The sequence below is a fragment of the Molothrus aeneus genome, chromosome 2 (assembly GCF_037042795.1).
Source record: "Molothrus aeneus isolate 106 chromosome 2, BPBGC_Maene_1.0, whole genome shotgun sequence".
Classification (NCBI taxonomy): Eukaryota; Metazoa; Chordata; class Aves; order Passeriformes; family Icteridae; genus Molothrus; species Molothrus aeneus.
Window position 1 is genome coordinate 29,172,738 of NC_089647.1, and position 26,496 is coordinate 29,199,233.

Consider the following 26,496-nt stretch of genomic DNA (forward strand, 5'->3'; position numbering starts at 1 on the left):
ATCTCTCAATAGATGCAAGGCTTCATATGCAGTAAAATAATTGATTTCATGCTCTGTTGACCATGTTGCTCACAGCAGCATCAGAGATGCTAAAAACATGACAAGCTTAGGAACTGGGCAGGAAAGGTCCTCTGAGGAACGCGAAGAGGGCAGGTCCAGTGGATTGCTCTTGTCCACAACCTCTAATTACACTGGACAGGCTGAATCATTCTCAGACAGCACTGCAGGAGGCAATACTTGGGCAGAGCAATACAGGAGCAAGTGATCTCTGCTGGGAGTTTTCTGCCCTCTATTATGCCCAAGGGGAAGTGAAAGCTTATTCTCCATAGGTACCAAAGGAGGGTTCAGGAGTTACAGGAGGGAAGCAGTGTCAGCGTGCAAGGAAAGTCTGGACACAAGAGCAGTGTGTCAGGGCTGAGAGAAGCTGCAGCTGTGCTGATCTTAGATACAAGACCTGAACACAACACAGTGGAAAAAAACAGAGGACAATGATATAGATTAAATATGAAAGCAGCTATGGAGAGGTTGGAGCTGCACAGGAGAAGGAGGAGCAGCAAAGAGCCACCAGAAATTGAGATTCAAATGCTCAAAGAAAAGCAAGAATGAAGATGAGGCTGTGGGAAGGAAGAGATGCATTGAGGGAATAAGGAGTCATAAGCTGCAGCCATGCAGAGGCAAGGATCAAGGACATCTGTAGGAGCATGGCATGGCAGCCATTCAAACTGACTAAATGCAGGTCAGCAGAGGCTGCAGAAAAACTCTTCTGCTGAGTGAAGGATAAGGGCTACCTAGGGAAGGACAAACGCTATAAAAAGTTCACATGCAAATATCCAACTGTCTTTCTTTGGGAGCTGGCTAAGAGAGGCTGAGATCCCTGTGTTCTTGCAGCACCCTCTCACAGTTTTTTTCCCTACCACACGAAATTTGATTTCATTCTGTACTGAAAAACCATCAGGGGCAACTGCTGGGCTGGAGACCCCAAGCTGCTGATCTCTCACCTCTGGCAATGCTACCAATGAGATGAGTGGAGACATTCTTGTTGTGAATCCGCCCAGATGTTTGGTGTAGAATCACATCTCGAACAGGGGCCTCACTGGGGAAAAGAGAAAGACAACAGGGAAAAGTTACAGAACCACACCTGGGACTGTCTCAGAACAATTTTAGGAGCAGTGTATTCCAAAGCTTTACAAATCCAGACAGTGCCACAGTTTGTGAACAGGCTGACCCCTTCAATGGTAAAGGAAGAAAATGCATGCCACCCCAAGTATTAAAGAAATATACCGACTTTTAAAAACACAAACCCAGAATGACTTCATGCATCAAAAAAAAAAAGAGCTCAAAAAAGGAAAATCAGTAAAGCCTGTATTCCAATGAAGGAAAAAAAGGACAGTTTTTGTCATTACTCTTAGAAAAGCCTGTCTGCTTTTCTCTCACAAAGCATCTGCCCAGACTGAACAGGTTGGTGAGAGACTACATCTGGGCCTGGCTTCTGGTGAACAGGACATCATTCCACTGAGTTCTCTAAGACATCAAGAAGACTTGCCTAGGTCCCCTCCTGCTGCAGTTTTTTGCGTCTGCCTTGAAGTCTCACAGAACAGCACAGAAGCACCCAAATTCCCCACCAGGGTCCTTCCAGCACCAAGACAGTAACAAGCACCTCACTGCTCATCCTGGTTGCTGTGGTTGTGATTTACAGCACTGGCTGCCAGGGGTCTCATTAGGAAAACTTCTAATTGCCTCATCTGCAGAAAACAAGTGAATGAGCCCAGTTTTATCCCGGGCTTCAGGTGTATTTGGTTTGGCCCAGTCCCTCAGCTGTTATCCTGCAATCTGGTGACCTTCTCTGGAAATCTAGGTCACTCACTTCCCTACCTTAGCTCCCAGTAGTGAGGAACCCTCAGGGAGCTGGTTTTGCCACTCTCCTTGCCCAATTCAAGAAGAGAGTGGGATATAAGGAAAGCAGCAGTATTCATCTTTGTGAGAGAGACATGAAGAGTGTTCATGGAAGCTTGGGTGTAGGCAGGTTTAAGTGATGAGGTGCCAGCAGCACAGCAGGCCACTGAAGCAAGGACAGTGACAGCACCCCCTGCTTTGCAACAGTGATGTGGTGGCACCCCCTTTTAACAGGCATCCACAGTGGCATGTGCCCATGCACCCCTGCAGGAACACCCTCACCTGCTTGGGGCAGAGCCGTCCCTTCCTGCGGCTGCGTCCCGCTGCTCCGTGTCCCAGGTGCACAGCAGGATGGCATAGCCACAGCCTGGCTGTGACACCATCAGCTCTGGTGAGCCATCAGGGCCTGGATTCACAGACAGGCTGTCCACCTACAGCAGCAGAGGAAAAACATGGATAGAGTCAAGAACTCCAAAAGGTTTACAGTGCTCCCTGCAACTAAATTTGAATATGGCAAATCTTCTGATAGAGCTGAGCAGCAGCTGAACAAATTCAGCTGGAAGCAAAACATCCAAGTTCAGTAAAAGGTTGGTTCCCTACCTAAAGCCACTTTAAAACAACACAAGTACTTCCCACTAATGCTCTCCCATCAGGAAAAAGCAACTGCTTCTCAGACCAACTCCCAGCTGTACAGAAAAATCACTGGGCAAATCTCCTCTCAAGCCATTGACATGACAATTGTTTTGTTCATAGGACTGAGATTCTGTGCTTCTTCTCTTGAAAATACCAGCTCTTGAAGACTGTATGACAAGTACTGCTCTGAACATCCTTTTTCCTTACCTGACCTTCTAGAAGCCATTTCTTCAACAGGATCAGCTGCCCAGAGACATGGTCTGGGTTCTCTGATGAGTCCTCCCAGCGGAAGGCACGGACCACCCTGTCAGTGTAACCCACAACCAACTCACACTTCCCATCTCCATCTGCAGGGAAAAGCAAAAGTCAGCCGGACTCTCTCAAGCCCTAAGAGCCCAAAAATGCAGAAACCACTCTGCTGGTTTCTATAGTTAGCATCCCTGAGGACCCCAACCATGTCATGAAAGCTTGCACCTCAGAAAAATTCTGAAGTTCTTGTTTCTCCCTTCCATGACTTGGCTGTGGTTTGTTGGAGTGTCAGTTTCAGCAAGACAGTAATTTCCTTCTGCAAGTCCCCCCCACCTTCTCTCCCCACTGCCTCACACACAAACCCCTTCACCCTGCATTCCCACCACAGCTCTGTGGCTCACCAATGTCATTGATGAGCATGACCTTGGTGTTGGCAGGAATGTGCTGCTTGAACACTGGCTTCTGCTCTTCTGCCCCTGCCAGCTCATGGTGGCCTGAAGCATCTGGGTGTTTTGAATTCAGAGAAGTCAGGTCAAAAAGATGAAACCAGCCTTCTGCACTCACTGCCACCACAAAATTCTGTGAAGGAAAAGAAAAACCTTTTAATTCTTCCTCTTTTAGAAGCTGCAGAAGCTGTCCCACAGCAGGGCAAAGGAAGACACAAGAGTAGATTGATCAAGATCAATGACTGCTACAGAACAGGAGGTTTTTGGCCAGCACATGAACTTCTCTGCTACTGGCAGGGTCCAAACTTCCTGCTCATCTTTGTTAGAGTACAGTATCAAGTGGATATGTGTGCAATCCTCAAACAATGTGTGGCTTTCTCAATGCCCCTGTCAGCTCTGCTCCCCACTAGAGGAAATACATCTACAGTATTTTGGGCAGGGTGCCTGAACTGGGACCTTTGGACTCATTGGTCCTGGCTTAACCCCCAGAAACAGCAATCCAACAAAAGGAGTCATAGTAGACCCAGTGGAATTTGCTTGGGAGTCCAGACTATTCCATGTCTCAGTCTTGTTTAGATGACCTTAAATGCACACAGCCAAGTGGCAGAAGGACCATGGCCCACAGCAGAGATCAGCCCAAGAAAGGCAAAAGCCACTGAGCAAAAGGAGCAACCCTCAACCACCAAAGCCTTGTGGTGCTCTCACAAGGGCACATGGAAATCAAAAATGCTCTCTGAAGATAGGATGGATTTCCATGCTCTCTAAAACCCACATAAGGCTCACAGAAAAATACCAGTTACATATACACAGAGGAACAGTTTAAAAACAGTGGTGCTGAAACTCTATGAGCAAAGGCAGACCCTGGAGAGACAGCACCTGCAATCTGTCCTCCTCTGTCACACTCAACACATGACATGATCCTAATCTCCTGAACACTTCCCACATGCCCTACAGACACAGCTGGGAAGACCTTGGCTCCTCTCACCTTTCCTTTATTGCACACATCTCCCACACGGACACACGTGAGCTGCAAAAGAAAACAAGGCCATCCATGAGAAAAGGCAACCCAACCCAGCACCCTGGGATACATCTCTGCCCTATGCCTTCCTCTCCCATAAAGAATCTCTTGAACTCCTAACAGCCTTCTGAAGGACAAGGACAGCAGAGTCAAGGGACAGAAACACAACTGGGGGGGCAAACCAGGGCCTTTGCCAGGGCCTGGGGCAAACCCCACAGTGCACAGAGCAGGGCAAAGGTGGGACAGAAGCCCAGTTTGTATGTTTGTCCATTAATTTGCTCATCGCTTCCAGCCCAAGGGGCTGTAGGCAAAAGTGGGGTCTTGAATAATTACATGGAAGACATCAGAATCAGTTCTGGCTACCATTCCTCTCCAGCCTACATATTCCTAAGCAAAGGACAAGGATAGCTGGCTGCACATACACCAAAAGGCCCAACCATTTAGAAAATTTGTCAAGAACTGACCATTCCTTGGCAAGATCGCACAGCCCAGGGCTTGCTATCATCATTCTTGTAAACATAGAGCTTTCCATTGGTGTCTCCCACCACGAGTTCATTCAGCTGTACAAGAAAATTGGGTTAGTAGGGAGAAATCCACAATTACATTAACAGTAAAAAATTTCAGAATTCATATCTAAAAATCACTCTGTGGGAAGAAGCAGCAAAACAAAATGAGTTAAAGAGACAATCTTGAATCAAAATGGAAACTCTGGGAAAATATAAAAGCCCTAATTTTATTCTTGCAGATAAAAGAGACGGAGAATGGCTCCTTAGAGCAACATCCTATTACCCACTGCTTCTCCACTCATTGTTTCAGAGCTGTGTCACTGACTGTTTTAACATCATACTTGGATGTTACAACAATCATCATTACTCCATCTTCCATTCTTCAATCTAGATTGACTTGAATCACCTAAGGAAGATGATGACAATGACAAAAACACAACCATCCAGGAAGAGAGTGCAAGAACACAACAGATTTACACAGGATGTTCAATCTCACTGCTGAAGGGGTGAAGGGATTTCAGAATGGTGATTATTTCTTTAAAGAGGATTTCTAAAATCACCAACTCCCCATACTGATGAGCCTACTCCCATTACCCCATCTCCTGCATCATGCTTCTTTGTATTTAAATGGTGTTCATTTCATAATCCCCTGCACACCTACAGAACCCTACAGAACAACTTTTTTATGGGGAAATCTCTTTAATCATCCACTGCATTGCTAACCATGACACTTTCCAGGATAAGGCTGTTAAACACCTTGACTGTTGAGGAGAAACAGCTGACATGTAGCTGGCTAAGCTAATCTTTTCCTGGCTACAGACAAATCAAAACCAACCATTTCAGGGGCTGACAGCAACATCCCAATGCCCACTCCAAATGCACACCAACCATTTCAGGGGCTGACACCAACACTCCCAATGCACATTCTAAATGCACACCAATCATTTCAGGGGCTGGCAGCAACATTCCCAACCCCTCCATCACAGGGGTCAAGAGACACCGAGACTTGCCTCTGCCCTGTTTGTGATCTGCTGTGCCGAGCAGAGCATCACAGCATCCCGACCGCTGTGACAGGGCAGTGTCTATGAAGCAGAAGCGAAGCTCCCCTCAGGCTGTGCACCACCCAGGGCACGGGTAATGGCGAGGGAAGCCCTGACCCGCTGCAGCCCAGCAAACATTCTCTTTGCAAGAGCATTCCTGGGGGCTCCGACCGGGCACCCGCCAAGGCCCGTGTGTGTCCCCGGGGCTGGAAGCTCCTCCCGGCACCCGCCCCGGGGCCGCACAGGCCGCTCGGGTCTCCCCCCCAGCCCCGGGCTGGCCCCGTCTCCGAGGCGGCCCCGCGGGCACCCCCAGCCGGCCCCACCCCGGTCTCCGGGCTCGGACCGTGTCGTTGTCGGCGTCCCCCAGGCAGATGGCGTGCGGGAAGAGGCTGCCGGCGAAGTCCAGCGCCACGCACTGCACGTAGCTGACGGAGCGCATGGCGGCAGGGCCGGGCCGAGGCTGCGCGGGCCCGGGCACGGCGGGAGCGCGGGGCGGGGCGGCCGCAGGGCCCGCCCGCTGCCCACGAAACCGCGCTCCGGAAAGGATTTACACACGCAGAGAGAGACACACGGGTGTGGGTTACAAAGTCAGGACTGTAACTGTTTATTTTAAGCATCGTTTTCTTTTTTTTTTTTTCCTCTATAAGGACATACATAACGAAGTTTATAGTTGAAGTTTACATGCATGACCTCACTCACAAATACCAGTATTGCCACCTTCTGCCGGCAACCAGACCCACTTTTAAAGACAGCACGGAACATCCGTTCAGCTCCCTGAACAGGGCATGTTTAGTGTCCTTAACAGATTACATTCTCAAACATTTCATAGTTTATGTAGTAACAACAAGGGCACAGTGGTACTTTCAAGACTGCTCACACTTAACAACAGATGCACCATTGACTAGATTTTTTAATAGATGTGCCACAGAAATCACTTTTTGCTTTCAGAAACATGTACAACTATCATGCCTGTAGGAGATTTTTGAAAACTGCTGTTCAACAATTACAAACTTCTCATTAGGACTTGGCCCTATGCTTTAGCAGCAAAACCAGTTTAAGCCACAGAGGCTTGTATTTCCAGGAATAATTAGCAACAAATCAACGTATTTATGTGATTAATAAGTACTCTGGCTTGGCATTCCTGTCCCCTTTAACTGTTTTTCTAGGTCTATAAATCCCTTCTTCTAACCCCAGTTGACATTCACAGTGTTGTTTCCCACAAGAGGGGGTAGTGCTTTGGTATAAGTTTTTCACATACACGAGGCTGTTAGCTACTACAGTCAGAGCTCATGAAAATCACACCCATTACCTGGCAACCCTAAGGCTTCATTAGGCAAATCAAATCAGCATTTCCTTAAGTGAAGTGATGTCCCAAGCATCTCTCTTGCCTCTGTCCTATCCCACTCACCCCAAGAGATTAGAGCACTGCAGCTCCCAGCTCTCTAACCATACTCCAACCCAGCAGCAGGTGCTGAATTCGGTGTCTGGGGCAGGGCAGCACTCCAAGCAGCCCTTGCTTGTTTCAATTCCAGGGCCCAAGCTGGGCTGGCGCTGCTGCAGGACAGGTACTGGCACTCCCCCAGGCCCCATGAGTTCAAGTGCTTACACAGTACTTCTCTTTCAGCAAAGGAGACCAGGAATTCACATTGTATTACATGTTAAAACAAGGATACTCTCTGCAATATACACACAAATTCCAGCCCATGGCATGCCATGCAAAGACATCTTTCTCACCATTAAAAAGTCCATTTATTTTAATCTGAGAGAAACAGATTTTCTACCTTTCTTCTGCAGAGCAGGCAAAAAAATTGCCCCTTCTGCCCCTGTCTCTAAACAGGAGATGCTGAATTTAACACCACGTGATAGGATAAACAACAGCTGAGTTTGAGTACTATGTTCCATGCCTTCAGACAAAAAAAGCCCACCCCAACCAGAAGCCCCCCACAAAATTCAAAAGCACATCCACCCCCAAACAAGACACACAAACTGCAGAAAGAAACAGAATACTGAGTAATAGCTTTCTTGTGAGATCTGGGTAAGCAGACATTAGAATCACTCAGGAGTTTGTAGTTCATAAAAAGTATTTGCAATATGTAAGCCATTATCCCTTACTTTCATTTCAAAGCCAGTCACTTTCAGATGTATTGGTTTGGTTTTTTTCTTCCCTCTGGTCCAGTTTTACAAAGTGATGGGGTGAAGAGGAAGGTAGCAATATGAATATAGAACAATCTCTATGCATAGGTTACAGACTTGCTTTATGCACAGTTTCCAGCAACATAATTTTTCCCTTTTGCAAATATATGGGTAAATACTGTATCAAATATTGTGGGACTATTTTATGGTAATGAACAAACAACAGAGAAAAATAATCAGGACACTGGCTATGCAGACAAGAAAACACTGACCAAAGGACAGTATATTCTCTCAATTCTGTGCAAATTCCAATAAAAACCCACGAAAAGTTCAGTTTTCTTGAGTTTAATTGGAGCTTTATTACTTAAGCTGTGACTTCACAGTCTTCACCTTCAGCAGTTTGCAAAGAGGAGGCATACAAGAAAGGCTACAGAACTTAATGGAAGGGACTCCCTACTGAACGGGGGAAAGAGGGCAATCCCAAGGCAGAAGAACTGGGAGCGCCAATTTGTTCTTAAGTCTCGCATGAGGACTCCTGAAAAAAGCTGATTACTTGAAGCAAATCAAGGAAATAAATTTAGAAAGCAGAACCTGGGAATAAAGTAAGCTGGAACCAGAAAGAAAAACACTGATGACAAATCGGGGACTACTGACCTGGCAGCCTCAGCTCTGTGCCTGGGAAGATCAGGGAACAGATCCTCCTGGATGCTATGCTAAGGCACATGGAGGACAGGGAGGTGACCAGGGACAGCCAGCACAGCTTCACCAAGGGCAAGAACCTCTGAGCAGCCTAGTGGCCTTCAATGATGTAGTGACTCCACCAATGGACAAAGGAAGGGCTACAGGTGTCATTTACCTTCATTTCTATAATTTTCCTTCTCTCTAAATTGGATAGAAGTGGATGCAGTGGGTGGACTGTTTGATGGGTAAGAAATTGGTTGCATGGTTCACATCTACAGGCTAGAGGTCAAGGGCTCAGCGTTCCAATGGACACCAGTGACAAGTGGTGTTCCTCAGGGGCCCATACTGGGACCAGTGTTACTATTACCTTTGTTAATGACATGGATGAAGGGGTAGAGTGCACCCTCAGCAAATCTGCAGGTGACACCCTGAGGGCTGAGCAGACCCCTTGACACACCTAGAGGACAGGATGCCACCCAGAGTGACCTGAACAAGCCTGAGAAGTGGGCCCATGTGAAACTCATGAGGCTCCAAGAAGGCCAAGTGCAAGGTGCTGCACCTGGGCTGGGGCAACCCCGGTATCAATAATGGCTGGGGGATGAATAGATCCAGAGCAGCTCTGCCAAGAAGGATTTAGGGGTGCTGTTGGATTAGAGGCTGGACATGAGCTGGCAATGTGCACTCACAGCCCAGAAGCCAATTGTAACCTGGGCTGCATCCAAAGCAGTGTGGGCAGCAGGGGAAGGAGGAGATTTTCACCCTGTACTCTGGTGAGACCCCAGCTGTAACACTGCATCCACCCCTGGGGTCCCCAGTACAGGAAGGACATGGACCTTTTGGACCAAGTCCAGAGGAGCCCCACCAAGATGATCAGAGGGATGAAGCACCTCTCCTTATGAGACAAGGCTGAGAGAACTGGAATTGTTCAGCCTGGAAAAAAGAAGGCTTTGGGGTGACCAAACTGTGGCGTTCCAGTACCTTAAAGGGAGCCTACAAGAAACATGGAGAGAGACTATTTACAAGGGCAAGTAGTGACAGCACAAAGGGCAATGGCTTCAAACTGAAAAAGGGCATGTTAAGATTAGGTATTAGGATGAAATTCTTTACTCTGAGGGTGGTGAGGCACTGGAACAGGCTGCCCAGAGAAGCTGTAGATGCTCCATCCCTGGAAGTGTCCAAGACCAGGCTAGATGGAGCTCTGAGCAACCTGGTCTAGTGAAGGGTGTCCCTGTCCATGACAGGGGGAGTTAGAACTAGATCTTTGAGGTCCCTTCCAACTCAAGCCATTCTATGATTCTATGAAAATGCAAATAAACCAAGCAGAGTAAATCCAGACAGAACTCAAACAGTAACAGAGGCTGAATGAATAAATAAAGTCACTAGGATTAAGCCAGATTTATGCTGCCACTCAGCTTCTTGAACAGCCACATTAAGCTGTAACTGACTGTGGCATGGTGGCTTCAGCCTCTGCTCCCTTGAAGCCACTATCCAACCAGGTAGAAAAATAAAGGTCTAATTCACTGGAAATTCTTTCATTTACAAAACTAATGGAATAGGGGTTTTCTTATGCTTCTGCTTCAACTTCTGATTTATCTTCAACTCCATTCTGCGCATCTTTCATTTCTGCATCTTCAGTGTGGCTTGTCTGAAGAGTAGCAGATGACTAAATAGAGAGACAAAGAAAATATATTAACACATTGTACAAAATTTACAAAAATTATTATTATACAAAAATATGTAGCAAAAACATTGTTTGATTTTTATTACTTGAAAAGCTCATCTACCCTACCAGACTGAATTAAGGTATTATTATCTTCAGCCAAAAGAAACCAAAAATTTTAATGCATCTAAGAAACCAGAAGCAGTGTAGAGGAGGCCAAAATATAATACTGGCGTTAGGTGGTTATGATTCTTAATGTGGCCTGCACCCACTTGCCACACAACACTTTCTTAGAAGTCCTTTAAATGAAATTCATTTATGAAGCTTCTGCAGGAACTGCTTTTGCCCTGCTTCAATATTAATATCATTAATTTCCAGCCATTGCCATGGCCTACCCTGACCCAACTTGTATGAGGCACACTAGCACTCAGCATAAGAATTATCTTTGTTGGACAACTAGGTTTTGTGAAGAGACACTTCAAACTCAACAACAGTGACTTGGATGTCCTGTGCAAGAGCTAAACTGGAAGAAGATATGGTCTGACAGTGTGGCTGCTCTAAAGCCCTCTCCTTGAGCATCTTCCTCATAAAAAGGTGTGGAAGGCAGAGCCATGAGGTCAGAGCTCCAAGGTCAGCTTTTACAATAGGACATAACCAGCACATCCTGACCTTACAATAATTTTCAAGCACAGTAAGGGGAGGTAAAAATGTCTTGGCTTGCTCCTCTCAAAACCTAGTGCAATGGAATTGCTATTCCACCTGTCAGCCCAGCATCTTAAGCCATCTGTTTTATGATAATCTTAGATGAGAACCAAACAAAAACAAGCAAAATCTTAAGCATACAATGCTGGGAGAGCAGAATGGGGAGAAGGGGAAATGGGCAGAATCCTTAAAATCTTATATCAATTTGGCTGCAACACAAAACTACATTTAAAAGAACATTCATGCATCAAAGGTCAGTTTTTCATCCTTAGAAGCATTCCACAAAACACACAAGAGTTAAGTCTTCTTTCCAGAGAAAATCTGTTAGCTACCAATCCTAGGCTTAAGATAAGGTGATAAACACCCTGACCTTCAAAAATTCACACTTTACATATGTGAACTTTTCAAATTAATTAAAGGAACTACTGATGCAAGAGTGGCTGTTGAATTTAACAGACTGTGTCAGGAACATCAGAACTGCAGTCCAAGCTATCTTCTTAGCAATCAAGATATTTAGTAAACAAACTCTCTTCTCCAGAACTTTGAGCTTCTACTACACCACCACTAACAGACACTGTTGGAGCAAGAGTAAAGCAACACTATAAATGCAGTAACAGGAAAACAAGCTTTTCTTGCAAGGAAACTACCTCAAGACTTGCCCAGGGAGTAAGCATCCTTTACAGTTTATAGTTCCATCACTCCCATTTTATATAAAACCATATCCATTTAAAGCAAGCCAGATGGCTCAGAGGAAAAAACCCCCAAAACAGCACATTGCACACTCCCAAGATCATCCAACTGGTTGGGAAGAATTCACCAGGCCAGAGGCATCCAGGCCTGTATCAGCAATACTGTGTCCAGCAGGATCAGGGCAGGGATTGTCCTCCTGTACTTGGAATGGTGAGGCCACACCTCAAATCCTGTGTCCAGTGTTAGATGCCAAACAATAATATTCCATTTACATTTGGTTGGAGTCCAACCTAAAGGATTCTACAACTTCAAACTGATGCTATCCCAAGCAGGTAGGGGAATTGGGACTAAGTGCAATGTTTTTCCAATATCCCAAACAGTCTGTATTGCAAAGGCTGTGAGTCTGCCTTTTGCCAAGAACGTTACTCTATTACTCCAATTATCTGTCTTAGGAGTTGAAGAAAGCTCAGGGCTTTTGAAGTTTTAGTGGGTATTGCTTGTTTCAGCAATCCACTCTTCCTATCTCAACAGATCCTGCTGTATCCCACACCTAGTGGAGGAAGCTAAATTCCCAGCAGCTGTGCTAACTGTAAGGATCCTTCACAACAGAACCTGACAGCTGGCAATTAAATCCTGCAATTTCAGAAATTAAGATGCCCAACAGTGAAATTATTCTACTTTGGTTGCAGTATCTTTGTATTTCTGAGGTTTTTTATTAAAAATTAAGATACTGTGTGACTTTACATCACTGTGTCTAGAAGGGCAGACAGAATACTTTGTTTTAAGCTCCAATACACAAGGACTGTTGACATCAGGATGCTTTAGCCAGAAAGAGAAGAGAGAGTGAAGCGTTTCATGTAGGAAATTGTCAGCTGACAATCTGAAATGGGTGACCTGTCAGGATACACTCATCTGAGGATATCATGACTCTGGAAAGACTCAATGACACAGTTAACCAAAGGAAATTAATGTACCAGTATCTGGCAATTTTTTATGTTCTCCATGCGCGTTCTGGAAAGGTGAAAATAACCTCATAAAATACAAACTTCTGTACTCCCCACTGTTACTGAGGAAATTTGAGTCTGACATAAATCTCAGATTTGTCAGAGAAGTTACAGGTTCATCTTGTCCTTCTAGACCATCAGATTTAAGGAAAAGAACCACAAGGTTTTCTTAGGATATGTGATTCTCACCAGTAACCTGAAATGTTTCTTGCTAGCTAATACAATCTTGTTAGAACCTGTATTCACATACTGCCATTATTAACTGAACTAGCATTTACTAAAATTCTAATGAAAGTTTATTAGGAAAGCCATCCACACAGGAGAGTAATGAATCTTCTGACATTTCATAATGTATCTGTGATATTTGTAATGGAGACCATCAACCACATCCTAATGTCTCCATGAGAAGCAAGATGGTGCTCAGCACCCTCTGTATGACAGACACAAGTTCTCACTAGATGGGCACCTCAGGCACCACAACAGCCTGTTCTTTGCAACAGGTTCTAGAGGAATAGGTGCTTTTTCCACTTCTAGAACATTGTCATGTGTCATGTTTGCACCTCATCAGTTCAACTGCCTTCTGATTAACACTGGTCTGTGGCAAATTCAGTTGAAATAGATAGAAGATTTCTGTGCAGTGGTTAGTACTCCTGGTTTTCCTGCTCAAACAAGCTGGCCTAATAATTTTGACTGTTGGCATTTGGAGTTCCATCCCTGTTCTCCAAAGCAGTGTTCTACTTGAGTGTTGTCCTGCTATAATTATCTGTAATAAGAAGCAAGGTGAGTACCTAAACCACTGTTCCTTGTCTAACACATGACACCACCTCCTGTAATGTTCAGAGTAGTGTTACTTACCTTTAAGTCTTTGTCTGCAAGCCTTTGGAACATGTTGGCGTACATCTTCTTCTCCTTCTCATGCTGCTCCCGGATTTTCTGCTGACAAGTCACCAGTTGCACTTTGGCAGCTTTGTTACTTGGATAAAGTTGTATCACTTTCTGGAAATCTGCTCGGGCCAACTCAAAGTCATTGACAGCCAAGTGAGCTTCTCCACGCCGGAAAAGGCCTTTTTCATTGTTGCTATCCAGCTCTAGTGCCTGCATTCACAAAAACCAAAGCCCCATTCAGTAATTATTTTTCTTTTATAAAAATTATATGCAGTCAGAACATCAGTGACTGCTAGGAACTGTACCTTCTGATGTAGGCTTATGAGTCTTGTCAGGGCTTACTAATAAAGTCAGTGGAGTACAATAGAAGTAAGTACAAAGAAGAATGAATATAGTAGGCTATTTGACAAGAGAACCAGCAAGTCTAAGATTTAGTCAGGGAGCAATCCTGCTCTTTGAAAGGCCTTTGCCAACGTGACTACCTTCACCACATCTTAAGCGTTCCTTATTTCTAAATACTTGAATATTCTCAATGTAGCAGCAAGTTAGTAAAAGATGTTCAAAGGGCACTAATTATGAAAATAATCTGTTGGATATTTTTAGCACACTAAATTCCATAAAAAATTCCATACTACCCAAATGACAGCTGGTAAGAAAGACCAAACACTACATTGGCCTGTTGTCCCTAAAATGTTTAAAGCAAGACAAACTGTCAGACTGCTTGCGCAGTTTAAGAATAAATTAACTCCTACTACCTTGTTGCAGTTCTCCAAAGCCTGGGAGTATTCCTTTAGCTTGAGATGGCACATAGCTAAGTTAAGGTGGGCAGCAAGCCTCAGGCTTTTGGCTTTTGATTCCTCCTCCTCGGAGAGTCCCGACTCGTGCTCCAGCCATGACACAATCTTCTTATACTGTAATGCTGCCCGCTTGTATTTCCCCTCCTGTAAACAAGGCAGCTTGATTATCACAAAGCTCATCATAGGAACTTTTATCTCCCTCTTGTCCCTTTTGCCTGCCTTGAGCAATACATCTAAAAAACCCCATTTGATCAAAAAGTAACATCTATCATCAAAAATACTTCTAAGAGCCATTCCTACACAGGATCAGAAAATCTTTAGGAATACTTAACTGGCTCCCCACTAGAGCTGGGGGTAAATGGCAGCATTGATACTTCACTGAACTCCTACCTTTATATTCAACTTTTGATGCAAAAATAATGGAAGATGGGGAATTCTCAAAATGCAATACAAAGATAATAGGAAACTCTTCCTTTAGCTACTGAAATTGTTTTCAACAGCTTCTCCACACATCTCTACCCAAACGAATGTTGGTCACTCATAGCACTGTCCCACAGCAGGAACTGAAATACTGTACACCCCACAGTGTTACATGAGGAAAGAGCAAACAGCTCTAACAGACAGCTTCCTGCAGTTAGTTCTATGGATAATCCAACCGAGTTTCTTTTTTTTTTTAAGACACATTCCCCTCCAGCTCTCCCCGTAAAATTGCACAGAATACAATGAACACTACTCAGAAATTACAGAAGCTGTAAACATCATTATCAGCTCATGACACCGACCAAAAAATGCTATTATCACTTGGGTACTGTAACTTACCTTGAAGTACTGAGTGCCTCTCTCCTTCACGATAGAGCTCTGTTCCAACTTCTCATCTGTGTTCATTTCCCAGGACTCCTTAGCCTACCCAAACAGGAACAGTTCCAGTCAACTTCAATACAACTTCTAGGGAAATCAAGTAGCTATGTTGTTTCCCACTAAGAGTATGGTTGAGATAAGCCTGGCAAAGCAGAGCTTTGCACTGCTCATGGAAACCAGCCCAGAGCACAAGAGATGGCAACAGACAGGGATATAGGAAGAGTAAGGACCATTTCAGCCAAGAGCTCCCAGCATGCCAGCATCATCTCTGGCAACAGTGGCCCCCTTGTTTCACATCACCATTCAAGGATTCCATTGTCATCGTTTAAGCTGCACTCCCACTTCTTCCCCCAGCCTCGGATCTCTTTGGGATTTCATCTATTGCTCTCACCTTTTCAAAGCTTTTGAGTTTCACTTCATACTGCAGCTCTGCATCTGGAGGGATCTTAAATTTCTCATTCCCAGCACTTCCAAAACCATAGCTGTAAAATGGGGGTGGGGAGGGAGAAGCAAAAATTATAAAGAAGAGAAGAGTTCAAAACTATCCATACAGCTATACTTGCTACATAAGAAGAGGAAGACAAAACCCCCATGAAAATTTGGGATGCGCATAAATTATTATTACAAGACAAAGGCCTGAAGAATTCTAGATACAATTCTAAAATTGGCAAGGACAAGGTCAAAGAAAGCAAGAGAAAGCTAGTATTCACTACATTAATCTTTTAGCAACTCATATTATTTTATTAGTTTTTTAGGTAACTTTAAAGGAAAAGCAAGTAATCCCTTAATCAAAAAACAGTGAAACCAAAACAACCAACTTTCAAATTGCAACTACCATATTTAATATTTATGGTCTGAAACTGAGTGTTGCATTCAGAGCACCTGTATTTTAGTTCTATTCTTAGAAAAGCAAAGAGAATAAAGACCAAGATTAGGTGAGCAGCTGTACACTTAAGACACTGCTAACCAGCTGGTAAACAAGAAATGCTTACAGAAAGGTACTGCTATGCAATTCTAGAAAGCTGCATATTAGTAGGAAGACCCTCTAGATCAAATTGCTTTCCTTTTCTGCTCCCATCAGGCTTAGTTACAGTTAAAAAAAAATAAATAAAAACTGAAATAAATTAAAGTTTAATGAAAACAATCTGTGCAACTCCACACGTTTCAGATGTGTTCTCACTGTAAAGAGAAAATTCTGCCTATATCCAAGTCTATGTATGGACTGTTTTACAGTAATCAGCCATGAAGAGGGATCACAAAAATCCAAGTTTGAGAGCAACGTTTTTCAAAAATATTTAGAGGTCAACATTACAGAGACTTCAGTTAATTTTTTCTGGACTGCTACTACTTCACTATGAAGTGGCAAAGCATGATACTTCTCATACATCAAATTTTGGGACTGATCCAAGTTTTTACCACAATGCTGAAAAAAAGCTTAAAGGCATTATAATGCAATAGTTCCTTCTTGCCAGATGATTAGTATAAGCCCTTCCTGTATCAAACACCAGAAACAGCATACCTGGGCTTGAGATAGAACACAGATTCCTCTGATTTCTCCATTTTTTGAATTGCTTTCTCCAGCCCATGAGGAATATCGAAGTTTTCACCTTCTCCAATCTCAAACCGCAATTCCCGCTTGTCAAAAACACGGTCTCCGTGTCGGCCTTCAAACTGGACTGGTAACAAAAACCAGAACAGCAGAGAGAGAAATCAAAAGGCATCTATGTATGGCAGTGGGCAGGTACCCAGGAGTGCACAGGGAGTTCCATACAGGCACGCAGCACACACACAAGTGCCAAAGCCTCCTTCTGAACAGTCTTTTCTCTTTTAGCAGCTACCTATGGCGTGGCAGCTACTGGCAGCAAACAGAATTTCTGCTGTTCAATTTAACAACCCCTCTTTTTTGGTTGTTCATTTAAGTGTTTGTTTTTTCCACTCTGACAACAAGTGCCAGAATGACTTCCCCTTTTGTTCCTCAGCACATGGAAATACTTTATGAGACTCAATCACCTTTTGTCATCAGATAAGCACTTCAACAGATTCAGTATCACCAGAAAACACAATTGCTGCTGGAAAATGTAAACCTTGCTAGAAACAGGAGAAGGAAAGCTTACTCTAGGTTGTTAAGTTACTTGGTACAGAAAAGAGAAGCCATGTATTCCTGTCCCTCAGGACATGCAGTTGTAGGCTGTGAAAAGGTTCTGTCATCCCTCACTGCAAATCCATTCACTATTTATGTAACAACACACTTACTCTCTACAAGTGCATCCTCATTGGGCCTGGAGTAGCCCTCCCCTTTTTTACGGATTCTTCGGATGATGCCACCATCTTCTTCATCAGTCAGGTCCTCCCCCTTGAACTCAAAAAGTTCTATCTGTTGAGGGAAGAAAAGTCTTGCATTTATTCTTATTAGACCAATTTAGTAACTCACAGGATTTATTCTCCAGAGATCTTTGAAACTTATAAGCCTCTGCTGCAACAAATTGTTTAGGATTTTTAAGAAATAGTGCTCAAGTAGGAGACAAGTATCCAGTCTGAATCTTCACATGCCTTTCCAAGTAAATCATAGTTTCAAGTGGGAGTACCACAATGACACAGAAAAACAGTCTAGTTACAAAAGGTATTTTCATTGCTGCTATGAAGTGAAGGAAAAAAAATCATACCCTATTTTTGCGTAAAACAACAGTGAAAACTATTCCCAAGCACAAAAAAGCAAGTCATTATAATCAGCATTGTTTAGACTACCTCATTAAAAAAAAAGTTCAGAGCTAATGCTGTGGAGGTTCCTGACACTGGACTTGAGATAACCGGAATGCAAAAGGAATTGAATATCCACCAGTACTTCCACTTTTTATTTTAATTGATACCTAAAACCAAATAATATTCTGGTCTTTATTTTCAGTCAGTCTTAAAAAAGTAATTCCTGAACATCCTACTGATGACCATACAGGTGTGTACCTCCCACTTTTTTTCCTTTCCCCCAGCCTGAACAATACTATTCTATGGAATAATCTAGCTGTTTATATTGCTCAGCAAAAGCAATCATGAGGAAGAAAAAATAAAACAACTATCAGATCAAAAAAGAAAAGAACTTCCAAATCAGAGGACATGCATTACATCTTGTCATATAAAATGCTGGTGTAATGACACAGGTACAAAAATCTCTTAAGATTTAAGAGACGTAAGTTCTAGAGGGTCTTTTGTAATGCAACTTGTACAAAAACTTGGTATGGGGATAGGCACTTGCAAAAGAACCCTGCTGATACTGTGTGAAGTAATGTAAGTAAACCTAGGTAAAAATAAGAGTGGAAACTTAAAGAGACTTTAGCTGCTTGAGAGTCATACTAGCCAGAAACTATTGCAACCTAGTAAAACTTGGGAAAATTTCCTGGATCTAATTTCCAACCTACACCCCCAATCAGGACACACCCAGCACAGCTTACTTGTTGCAGCCAGTGAGCCTCAGGCTATTTTGTTAGGAAAGCACAAAACCATCACAGGCAGCTTTGGTCCTTTCCTTCCTCCCCCCTTCCCTTCAACCTAACTGCTCAGGCAGGCATGAGGGGATATCAAGACTCATGAATGAAACACTATTTTTATCTAAAAGCATACCCAGAAAATGGAGGGGCCAGACTGGCAGCATCAAGAAAAGTCCAGTGGGAAGTGAATAACCTGGGTGACCGCAGGGGACGGACTCAGGAGCAGCCTGATGGACCAAATCCCATCTTGCAGTTCATACTTTTATTTATCCCAATGTTAGGTATTACCTCTTGTTGAAGGACAATAAAAGTTTCTCTGCTTTCTGCTGGCCCTGTGCATCCTGTGTAGTAGTGCTAAGCCCTGAAGAATGCCCCACTGTGCTGCCTAGGTAGAAGGCCTCGAGGTTTTAGTTTGCATTTCAATCATCAGCTCAGCCCTGATTATAGCTGGTATCACTTGCAGAGAAGCACACAGCACTCCAACATGGGTAGTTTGATCCAACACAACTAAGCCACAAATAACGTCAGATTCCTTCCTTCACACAGAATACATCTTTATTCCTATTACTCAAAGGTCCATGAAAAAAAAAATGCAAATACACTACCCAAATGCAAAGCAAATTCAATATCCAATTATGTGAAGGCCAATGGCACCTGGCCTGTATCAGCAATGGTGTGGCCAGCAGGACCAGGGCAGTGATTGTCACTCTGTACTAGGCACTGGTGAGGCCACACCTCAAATCCTGTGTTCAGTTTTGGGCCTTTCAGTTCAGGAAGGACATTGAGGTGCTGGAGCGTGTCCAGAGAAGGGCAACAGAGCTGGTGAAGGGTCTGGAGCCCAAGTTCCATGAGGAGCTGCTTGAGAGAGGTGGGAGTGTTTAGCCTGGAGAGAAAGAGGGGTCTTGGGGGAATCCTTCTCACTTTCTACAACTCCCTGAACAGAAGCTGTTGCCAGATGGGGTCAGTCCCTTCTGCCAAGTAACACAGAACAGGAAGACATGGCCTCAAGGTGCACCAGGGGAGGTTTAGAATGGATATTAGCATTAGAACAGGCTGCCCAGGGAAGTGGGTGAGTCACCCTCCCCAGAGGTATCTAGGTGTAGATGCAGCACTCGGTCAGGTTAATGGTTTAGTGATGGACTTGGCAGTGTCAGATTTATGATTGGACTCAATGGTCTTGAAGGTTTTATCCAACCTAAATGACTCGATGTATAATTTACCCTTCTTAACAGATGCTCATTGCTTCCAATAAAATCTAAACAGACTTTTAGTCTTTGAATAACTCTGTGAGCTATTTTCACCTTTCTCAGATATTAGATAAAACATTCAATCTCAGAGCAATCATCAGTTTTTAAAGCTTTTCTTATGCCCCCAATTGTAGGATTCTATTCCATTGATTAAGTGCTTTAGAGCAAAGTAATTTTAAAAATTACATTCAAGAGTCTGCTTTCTCTCAGGTAGAATTTATTTTGAAACAATTGCTGGCAAATTGAACTGTTTCAACGGTAAGAAAAATCCATCCTCTTCAAACCCTGCTGAGACTGTCAGGGTATGCTCCAGAAACAGCTTTAATGTCATCCTACATGGAAAAATCAAATACAAGTCTCAGCATTCTGAGCAACCATTCTCACTTCTGAAATAACACACAAGAGACAGCTGCTGTTTCCACCCCCTTTGGGGAAGGAGGGGGAAGATGTGGGGGAAAATTGCTTTTAAGGTCAGTAGGAAATAAAATCTCTCCTCTCCTGGTGAGGCTGAGAGACACCAAGGGTAACAGGCTCCATGCTCACCAAGACATGCAGCTCATCTCCAGGAGAGCAGCTGGCCATGTGAGTTGTCAAACTGGGTTACCCAGCTGCCAAACTCAAGACTGCCGAGTCCGTCACAGGCACTGAGTGAGTGCACAGGACCTCATCTCTATGGGGGCAAGACTGATCAGCGTAGCCTGGATGCACAGAGAGACTTTGGCAATGAACCAGCAATCTAAATACAAACTGGTTTTATGGTGCTTTAAGGCAGACTGAAATGCTCAGTTCTACAGAAAGAGTTCGTAATTGCAGGGCTGTTCAAATATTGTATTCCAGCAGTTTACATGGGGCAATTACCTCTTTTCTCCTTGAAATAGCTCATAAGAGGTAATGTTAATGTTGTAAAGAAAACACAAGTTAGTATAAAAATATATTATTGAGGGCATTAATTGCTCTTCCTGTTGTTGAAAACATTTAATATATCATTACTCTGAGTGTTATGAAGTGATTGAAGATTTTGACCACTTCAGTCTATCAATGAAATAGTCTGCCCTCCCAGCCTGCACTTTACTGCTGCAAATCACCCAGTAACTGCAAAATTTCAACTCACCACTGAAGATCATTCAAGTGTTTTAAAAAGAGAAGGGAACCCGAGCCATTACAGAGCAGTGGCAGCCAGACTAAAATTTTGTCCATGCTACCCAAAATGGACCATGTTATTTTCCTTAGAAAATGTAACAATCCTGTTTTGAAAGGATATTGCCTCACACATATTTTCAAGCATACAGTTTTAGTGACCATCTCTCACTTACCTCAAAAATCAGTGTAGCATTGGGGGGTATCTTTGGAGGGCTCCCAGCTGAGCCATAGGCATATTCTGGTTTACACGTAATCCGACAGATTTCACCAATCTTCATAGTGGCCACAGCAATGTCCCATGCTTTGATCACCTCACCTGTACAAGTCAAATGCCAATCACATATGAAAGGCATGATCAGGTGAAACTGAGCATTATCATTTTTAGTATACAAAAGCTAAGGCAGCAGAAATACTGAAGAACTTGTGCTCACTCTCATTTATGTACATCAGTTTTAAGCCTAATCAAATTCCAAAGTTTCCCAGGGACCCAAATTTGGCCCAAACATTTCTTCATTCCAGGTGTAACAACTCTTTTCACAGAATAACAGAACAGAGACACCAGCTGAAGTGCTTGGCACAGTCCCAAGTGTGAGGAAGTAACAATAAACTCTTCCGAGAGGAAGGCCTTAGAGTGAGAGATTGCCTGCTCCTGTTTTGAAAACAATCCAAACCAACAGCCTTTTCTGTTCATACTTTTATCAGCTGGCAAAGAACAGCACCAGTGGTAGCTAAAAGTTACACACATTTGTAACAAAAAGGGGGAAGAAAGTAGTAGCATTCCTTTGAAAGGGAAGAAAAGAGGAACAAACTCCCCTCTCTTACTGAAGCTGTCCTAATTGCTGCTCCTCTTGACTCATCAAGCAGACTTTCTATTAGTCTTGTGTTAATAAGTACACTTAGTATCATCTCAAATTGAAGTACAATTAATTTACCTCTTTTTAAAAAGGAGGTATTATCTATTTTTTAAAAAGAATATGATAAGAAACTTCCAGGGAAGAATACAAGATTGAGTAATAAGATTTGCAGAAATAACAATGCTCAGATTTTCAAAAAACGAAATATTTTGATAATGAAGAGATGCACTGCTCGAAGACTCATATTTGGGCTAACTTGAGAATTTTGTGGAAAAGAGAGTGTGTTTCATCATAAGACAGCTGCCTCTGTGTACCCTGTCCCAGTACCTGGTCACAATTAAGCACTCCTGAACTGAGGTCTGCCCCCCAAAAAAACCCAACCAAAAAAAATGCATATTCTGGCTATTTAACTGCCCCTTATATCTACATTTCAGGATAGATTTGTTCTCCTGGAGTACTTTGTCTGAGGTCTGTGAATTCTTCAGCAGGCCTTTTAAGGGGCTACACAGTTCTCTCATTCACAAAAATCTCACATTCTGATGGGGCCATTCTAAGAAAATACAAGTTTAAGAGAAAAGAAGTTTAAGTGGCAGTTTTGAAAAGCAAAGGAGCCACACAAGGAAATCCCGTCTCGATTATTACCAAAACTGATCAGTACCAAACACAAGATATTACCTTTCCCCAAGTCAAATGAGAATTTGTCTTTTCTGTCCAGACTGGAGTCAAATTTTGTGCCATCAAGAAGCCACCCCGTGTAATGGACGGTCACCTTATCACCTATCATTGGAGACTCTGTCCCACTGCCTTCTCTCTTGACAACCTGAGGAAAACAGCAACCAGCATTAACATCACAGAAATCAAGCCTGCCTGCCCACTGGACATGAATCACAAATATCTAGATATGTGTTATCATCCTTGGTAGACAAAGGATTTGCAGGTCTCTTTCAGTCACCTGGAAATGGACTGGCTGTTCTTTCTGCAGATTAGCAGCGCTGCAAATGCAGAACCTCAAGATGGCTGTGCTGTGATACAAGAATTTAACAGGCAACAGTTGTGATCAGCTTACAGATCTCTGCATTAGGCAGGGTTTTTTCTTCTTTACTCAAAGCATTTGCCTCATCACCTCTCTATCATCACACCCCAGTTCAGTGTTCTAGGCAAAGCACTTAAACAAGAGAACGAGGTGGTTCTTTCCCTGCAAAGTCTTTTCCAACATGTAATCTGAAATTATTCAAGTTAAACCAGGCAGTTTAACAAAGATTAGCAGCATCTCACCCCAAGCAGGTTAGTTCTATCAGCCTACAGAACACCTAACACTTAAAAATTATTTATTGCAAGAATTTTGTCTCCCCACAAGTCTGACACGGATCGTCAGCACCCTCGTCTCACATACAGCTACAAGGGTTTGATTTTCTTCTTAAGGATAAGAAAATCCCCAGCTTGCCCAGCAAGACAGGTATTAAATAAATCTATACTATCCAGAAAGTGGGGACAATCTCTCTGGTGTTCATTTGAAGCATATATAAAATCAGAGAATAATAGTGACGTATCTCACAGGCAAGGATATGAGGCCTTGCCCATAACAGGATTCCTGAAGTTCAGATTTGAATTTTGATTTTTTCCCAATATAGATTGAAACCAGCTAGCCCTAAGCCAAAGTTCTGCATTATCTTAGCCAGGCAAAAGGGGACCAATGGAGGACCCTATTTACTTGCATCATGGAGACCTGGAAAACATTCTGTTATAGAAGATAAACATCTATTCAAGGGCAGTTACAGGGCATCCCTCCTTTAAATGTCATGTTTCTATATCAATCATGTTTTTCACTGAATGAGGCAGACCTTTGGGAGTCTCCTTCACAAATTTCAGTTTCCTGCAACTCACCACTGTCAATCTCCCACCTGGCCTCCCACCATCCCTTCAACTGACTACCCAGCTGAAATGCCAGGATCCTCCATCCAAAACCAAAGCTTCACCACCAACAGCTTCTGTCAGACTAACATGCTGAGAGCACCTCACTGAAAGCCTAAAACAAAAAATACCCCCACAAACAAACAAAACCTAGAAAAAATCCTGGCTGCTTGTTTTATAAGGAAAGGATGCTCAACATGAAAAGGGATGCCTGACCTCATACAGCACACCATCCCTTTGACACTGCACCAGCACCACAGCCTTTATTAGCATTACAAAACCAATCTGTCGATGTCTCCCCAAGGAAGGCAAAAGTTCAAGCAACCACTCTCACAGAGATAAGGAAACAGAGAAGTATGAGAAAAGCACATGAACCAGGTAAGCAACCTGACCTACATCATGCTTAGCAGATGCAATTTGCAAATCTGCATAAAGTAGATGCAAACTAGCACTTGAAAGCAGCCAGTCTGATGTAATTTTGAAAAACTAACTGCATTTAATGGAAATTTACTGAACTTTACACCAAATGCTATATTCTTGTCGTGCCATATCAAGGTATTCTACAGTAACAAATATCTCATTTTCATTATTGATACAGTTTATTCTTTTGCATTTGTTCCATTTTGAAGAGACTGAAGTTTCACTTGTGAATATGGAAATACTATTTTCTGTAAGGTTTGCATTTCCTTTTCAAATGAAGAAACAGCAAACGGTTTATTTCCAAACTTAATTACTTATTCTAGGAATTGTGCAAGTATATTCAGCAGTATCAGGTTAAAAACTGTGGATTCTATTCTGATATACAGCTAATGAGCAAATAAACACACTCCTGGAATCACTGCAACAATACCAGTACAAAATTGGTGTAGGTTAGTTCAGAGCTAGAGGCTTGATTTCAGCAGATGCATTTTGGACTCCAGCAATTACGTAAAAATAAAATCTATGAAGGCTGGACTTTGTGACCTCTACGGTATTTTACTTATCATGTCACAATCTCAATTTTTGTGATTTTCACAACCTCACTTCATTTGCTCGTGTTTTCTACTCCCCTCCTCAAAACAAACAAACAAAAAACTCTAAAAAAACCAACCCATAAAACACCTGCTGCTTCTTCATAATCAAAGAGTAGGTACTGCATGAATCGGGCAGACCCCCACTGCCCTTCTACCATGCTCAAGGCATCTGGGCTATGGGAGACCTGGGCAGCCATGCAGGTGAGAACTCTGACCTGATACTGTACTATGTGCAAAACCCAAAAATTCTCACCTAAACATGCTAGCAGGAAACATGGAAAAGCAGAAATATAGCAGCCAACATCTTCAATCTGTTCCCTTAATACCCTCCTGAACGGGAGCCAGCGCCTCCATAATGAACCCAGAATTTAGAAGGCTCTAAAGGTTAAACCCAGAATTTTGCCTTTGCTGTGGCACCCCTTTCTCCTCCTGAACACCGTAACTTCGAAATTTTACTGCGGCTGAATACGCTTCTAAATAATCGCTGAAGTTTTTAGCAGAGCCTAAGGAAGTTTCTAGAGATATGGAAATAGGCAACGTCTGACAGAGGAAGTTCGCACAACTCCCCCTCACGGTATAAATCCCGCTGCCCTTATCGCCTGCCTTCCCAGTACAAAGGAGAGCAGCCGCTCCGCCTCGGCCGCGCCGGGGATCTGCCCGGTGCCCTGCCCGGCCGCCCGGGGACCTGCCCGGCCGCCGGGCCAGCAGCACCGAGGGGCGGCCAGGCCGCTCCGAGCGCCGGACTGCGCACCCCGGGCCTGGGGGCAGCCCGGAGCCCGCGCCCGGGGCCTGAGGGGAGTCGGGCCGGGCACGGCGGGGACGGGCACCGAGCGCACGTGCCCCGCCGGGGCTCCATCTTTAATTCCCGGCCCCGGACACGTGCTGGGGGGCGGGGATGGACCCGGACCCCCACAAGCCACGCTGCGAGCCGGACAGAGAGCCCGGCCCGCCGCCCCTCCCGCATCTCCCCCTAAACGGCGGAGGAAAGCCCAAAGGCAGGGGAAGCGCCTTTTCGCTGCACAGCCCCCCCGTGACCCCGAGCTCTCCCGGCGGGCAGCCCGGGCTCTGGCTCGCCCCGGGAGGAGCGGGGAGCCCCCGCAGCCAGCCGGGCAGCGCTTGCGCAGCCGGGGCGCGCTCCCGCCCTCCGCTGCTGTTGTTTAATCGCCCGCGCTGCGCCAGCCCTGCCTGGATACCCGGGGACCGCCTCGTCCCCTTCCCCCGCGGGGCACACAATGGGCCCGCTAGGGCCAAGGGGCGCCCGGGGAGCACCCGCTCGCAGGCTAAGAGGAATGCCCCCACTCCCCGCCGGCACGGCGACCCCTCCGAGCTAGTGCAGAGGGTGGGGATGGGGAACAGCCGCCCTGTACCTTGAGGACGCCCTCATCCTGCTTGGGAGTGATGTCCACCCCTTCCAGGGGAGCCCCGTCCGCTTTCATCTCCTCCGCCGTCATGCCGCCTGCCGCTGCCACCTCTGCGCAAGGAAGGGCCGCCTGGTGGGCTCGGTGCTGCGCTGAGCGCCGGGACGAGGCTGCGATAGCGCCTGGCTGCGCCTCCGGCTCCGGGCAGCGCGGGTGGGGGCGGACGCCGCACGCCTCCTTCCCTGCTGCTCTCGCCGCAGCGCCGGCCCCTGCTCGGCGAGGAGGAGGAAGGGGAGGGG

General features: G+C 44.5%; 2 protein-coding genes across 2 annotated transcripts in view; both read right to left on the reverse strand.

Annotated features, from left to right (window-relative positions):
• ITFG2 (integrin alpha FG-GAP repeat containing 2) overlaps window positions 1-6,234 on the reverse strand; it is a 12,287-nt gene extending 6,053 nt beyond the window's left edge. Inside the window, exons 1-7 of the mRNA XM_066572252.1 lie at window positions 6,129-6,234; window positions 4,704-4,799; window positions 4,207-4,248; window positions 3,177-3,354; window positions 2,734-2,873; window positions 2,176-2,324; window positions 999-1,093 (exon numbers count right to left, since the gene is read on the reverse strand). Of these exons, the coding sequence (XP_066428349.1) occupies window positions 999-1,093; window positions 2,176-2,324; window positions 2,734-2,873; window positions 3,177-3,354; window positions 4,207-4,248; window positions 4,704-4,799; window positions 6,129-6,224 (796 nt within the window). The 5' untranslated portion in view covers window positions 6,225-6,234. The remainder of the gene's footprint in view (window positions 1-998; window positions 1,094-2,175; window positions 2,325-2,733; window positions 2,874-3,176; window positions 3,355-4,206; window positions 4,249-4,703; window positions 4,800-6,128) is intronic.
• A 170-nt stretch (window positions 6,235-6,404) lies between these two features.
• FKBP4 (FKBP prolyl isomerase 4) lies at window positions 6,405-26,479 on the reverse strand. The gene is made up of 10 exons (XM_066572255.1): window positions 26,207-26,479; window positions 22,591-22,735; window positions 21,235-21,377; window positions 17,449-17,569; window positions 16,715-16,871; window positions 15,587-15,677; window positions 15,157-15,240; window positions 14,296-14,481; window positions 13,511-13,750; window positions 6,405-10,262 (listed from the first exon to the last, which is right to left on the reverse strand). Exons 1-10 carry the CDS (start codon window positions 26,288-26,290, stop codon window positions 10,164-10,166), a joined length of 1,350 nt encoding a protein of 449 aa, XP_066428352.1. The 5' UTR covers window positions 26,291-26,479; the 3' UTR covers window positions 6,405-10,163.
• Window positions 26,480-26,496: the final 17 nt, after the last annotated feature.

Bases quoted from the DNA above. Each gene is read 5' to 3' on its own strand.
- FKBP4 (XM_066572255.1), bottom strand. From the start codon at position 26,290: ATGACGGCGGAGGAGATGAAAGCGGACGGGGCTCCCCTGGAAGGGGTG. The intron at 22,736-26,206 runs GTACAGGGCGGC...TGTTTTCCTCAG, and splicing joins AGGATGAGGGCGTCCTCAAG to GTTGTCAAGAGAGAAGGCAG. The intron at 13,751-14,295 runs GTAGTAGGAGTT...TTGTGAATGCAG, and splicing joins CTTTGGAGAACTGCAACAAG to GCACTAGAGCTGGATAGCAA.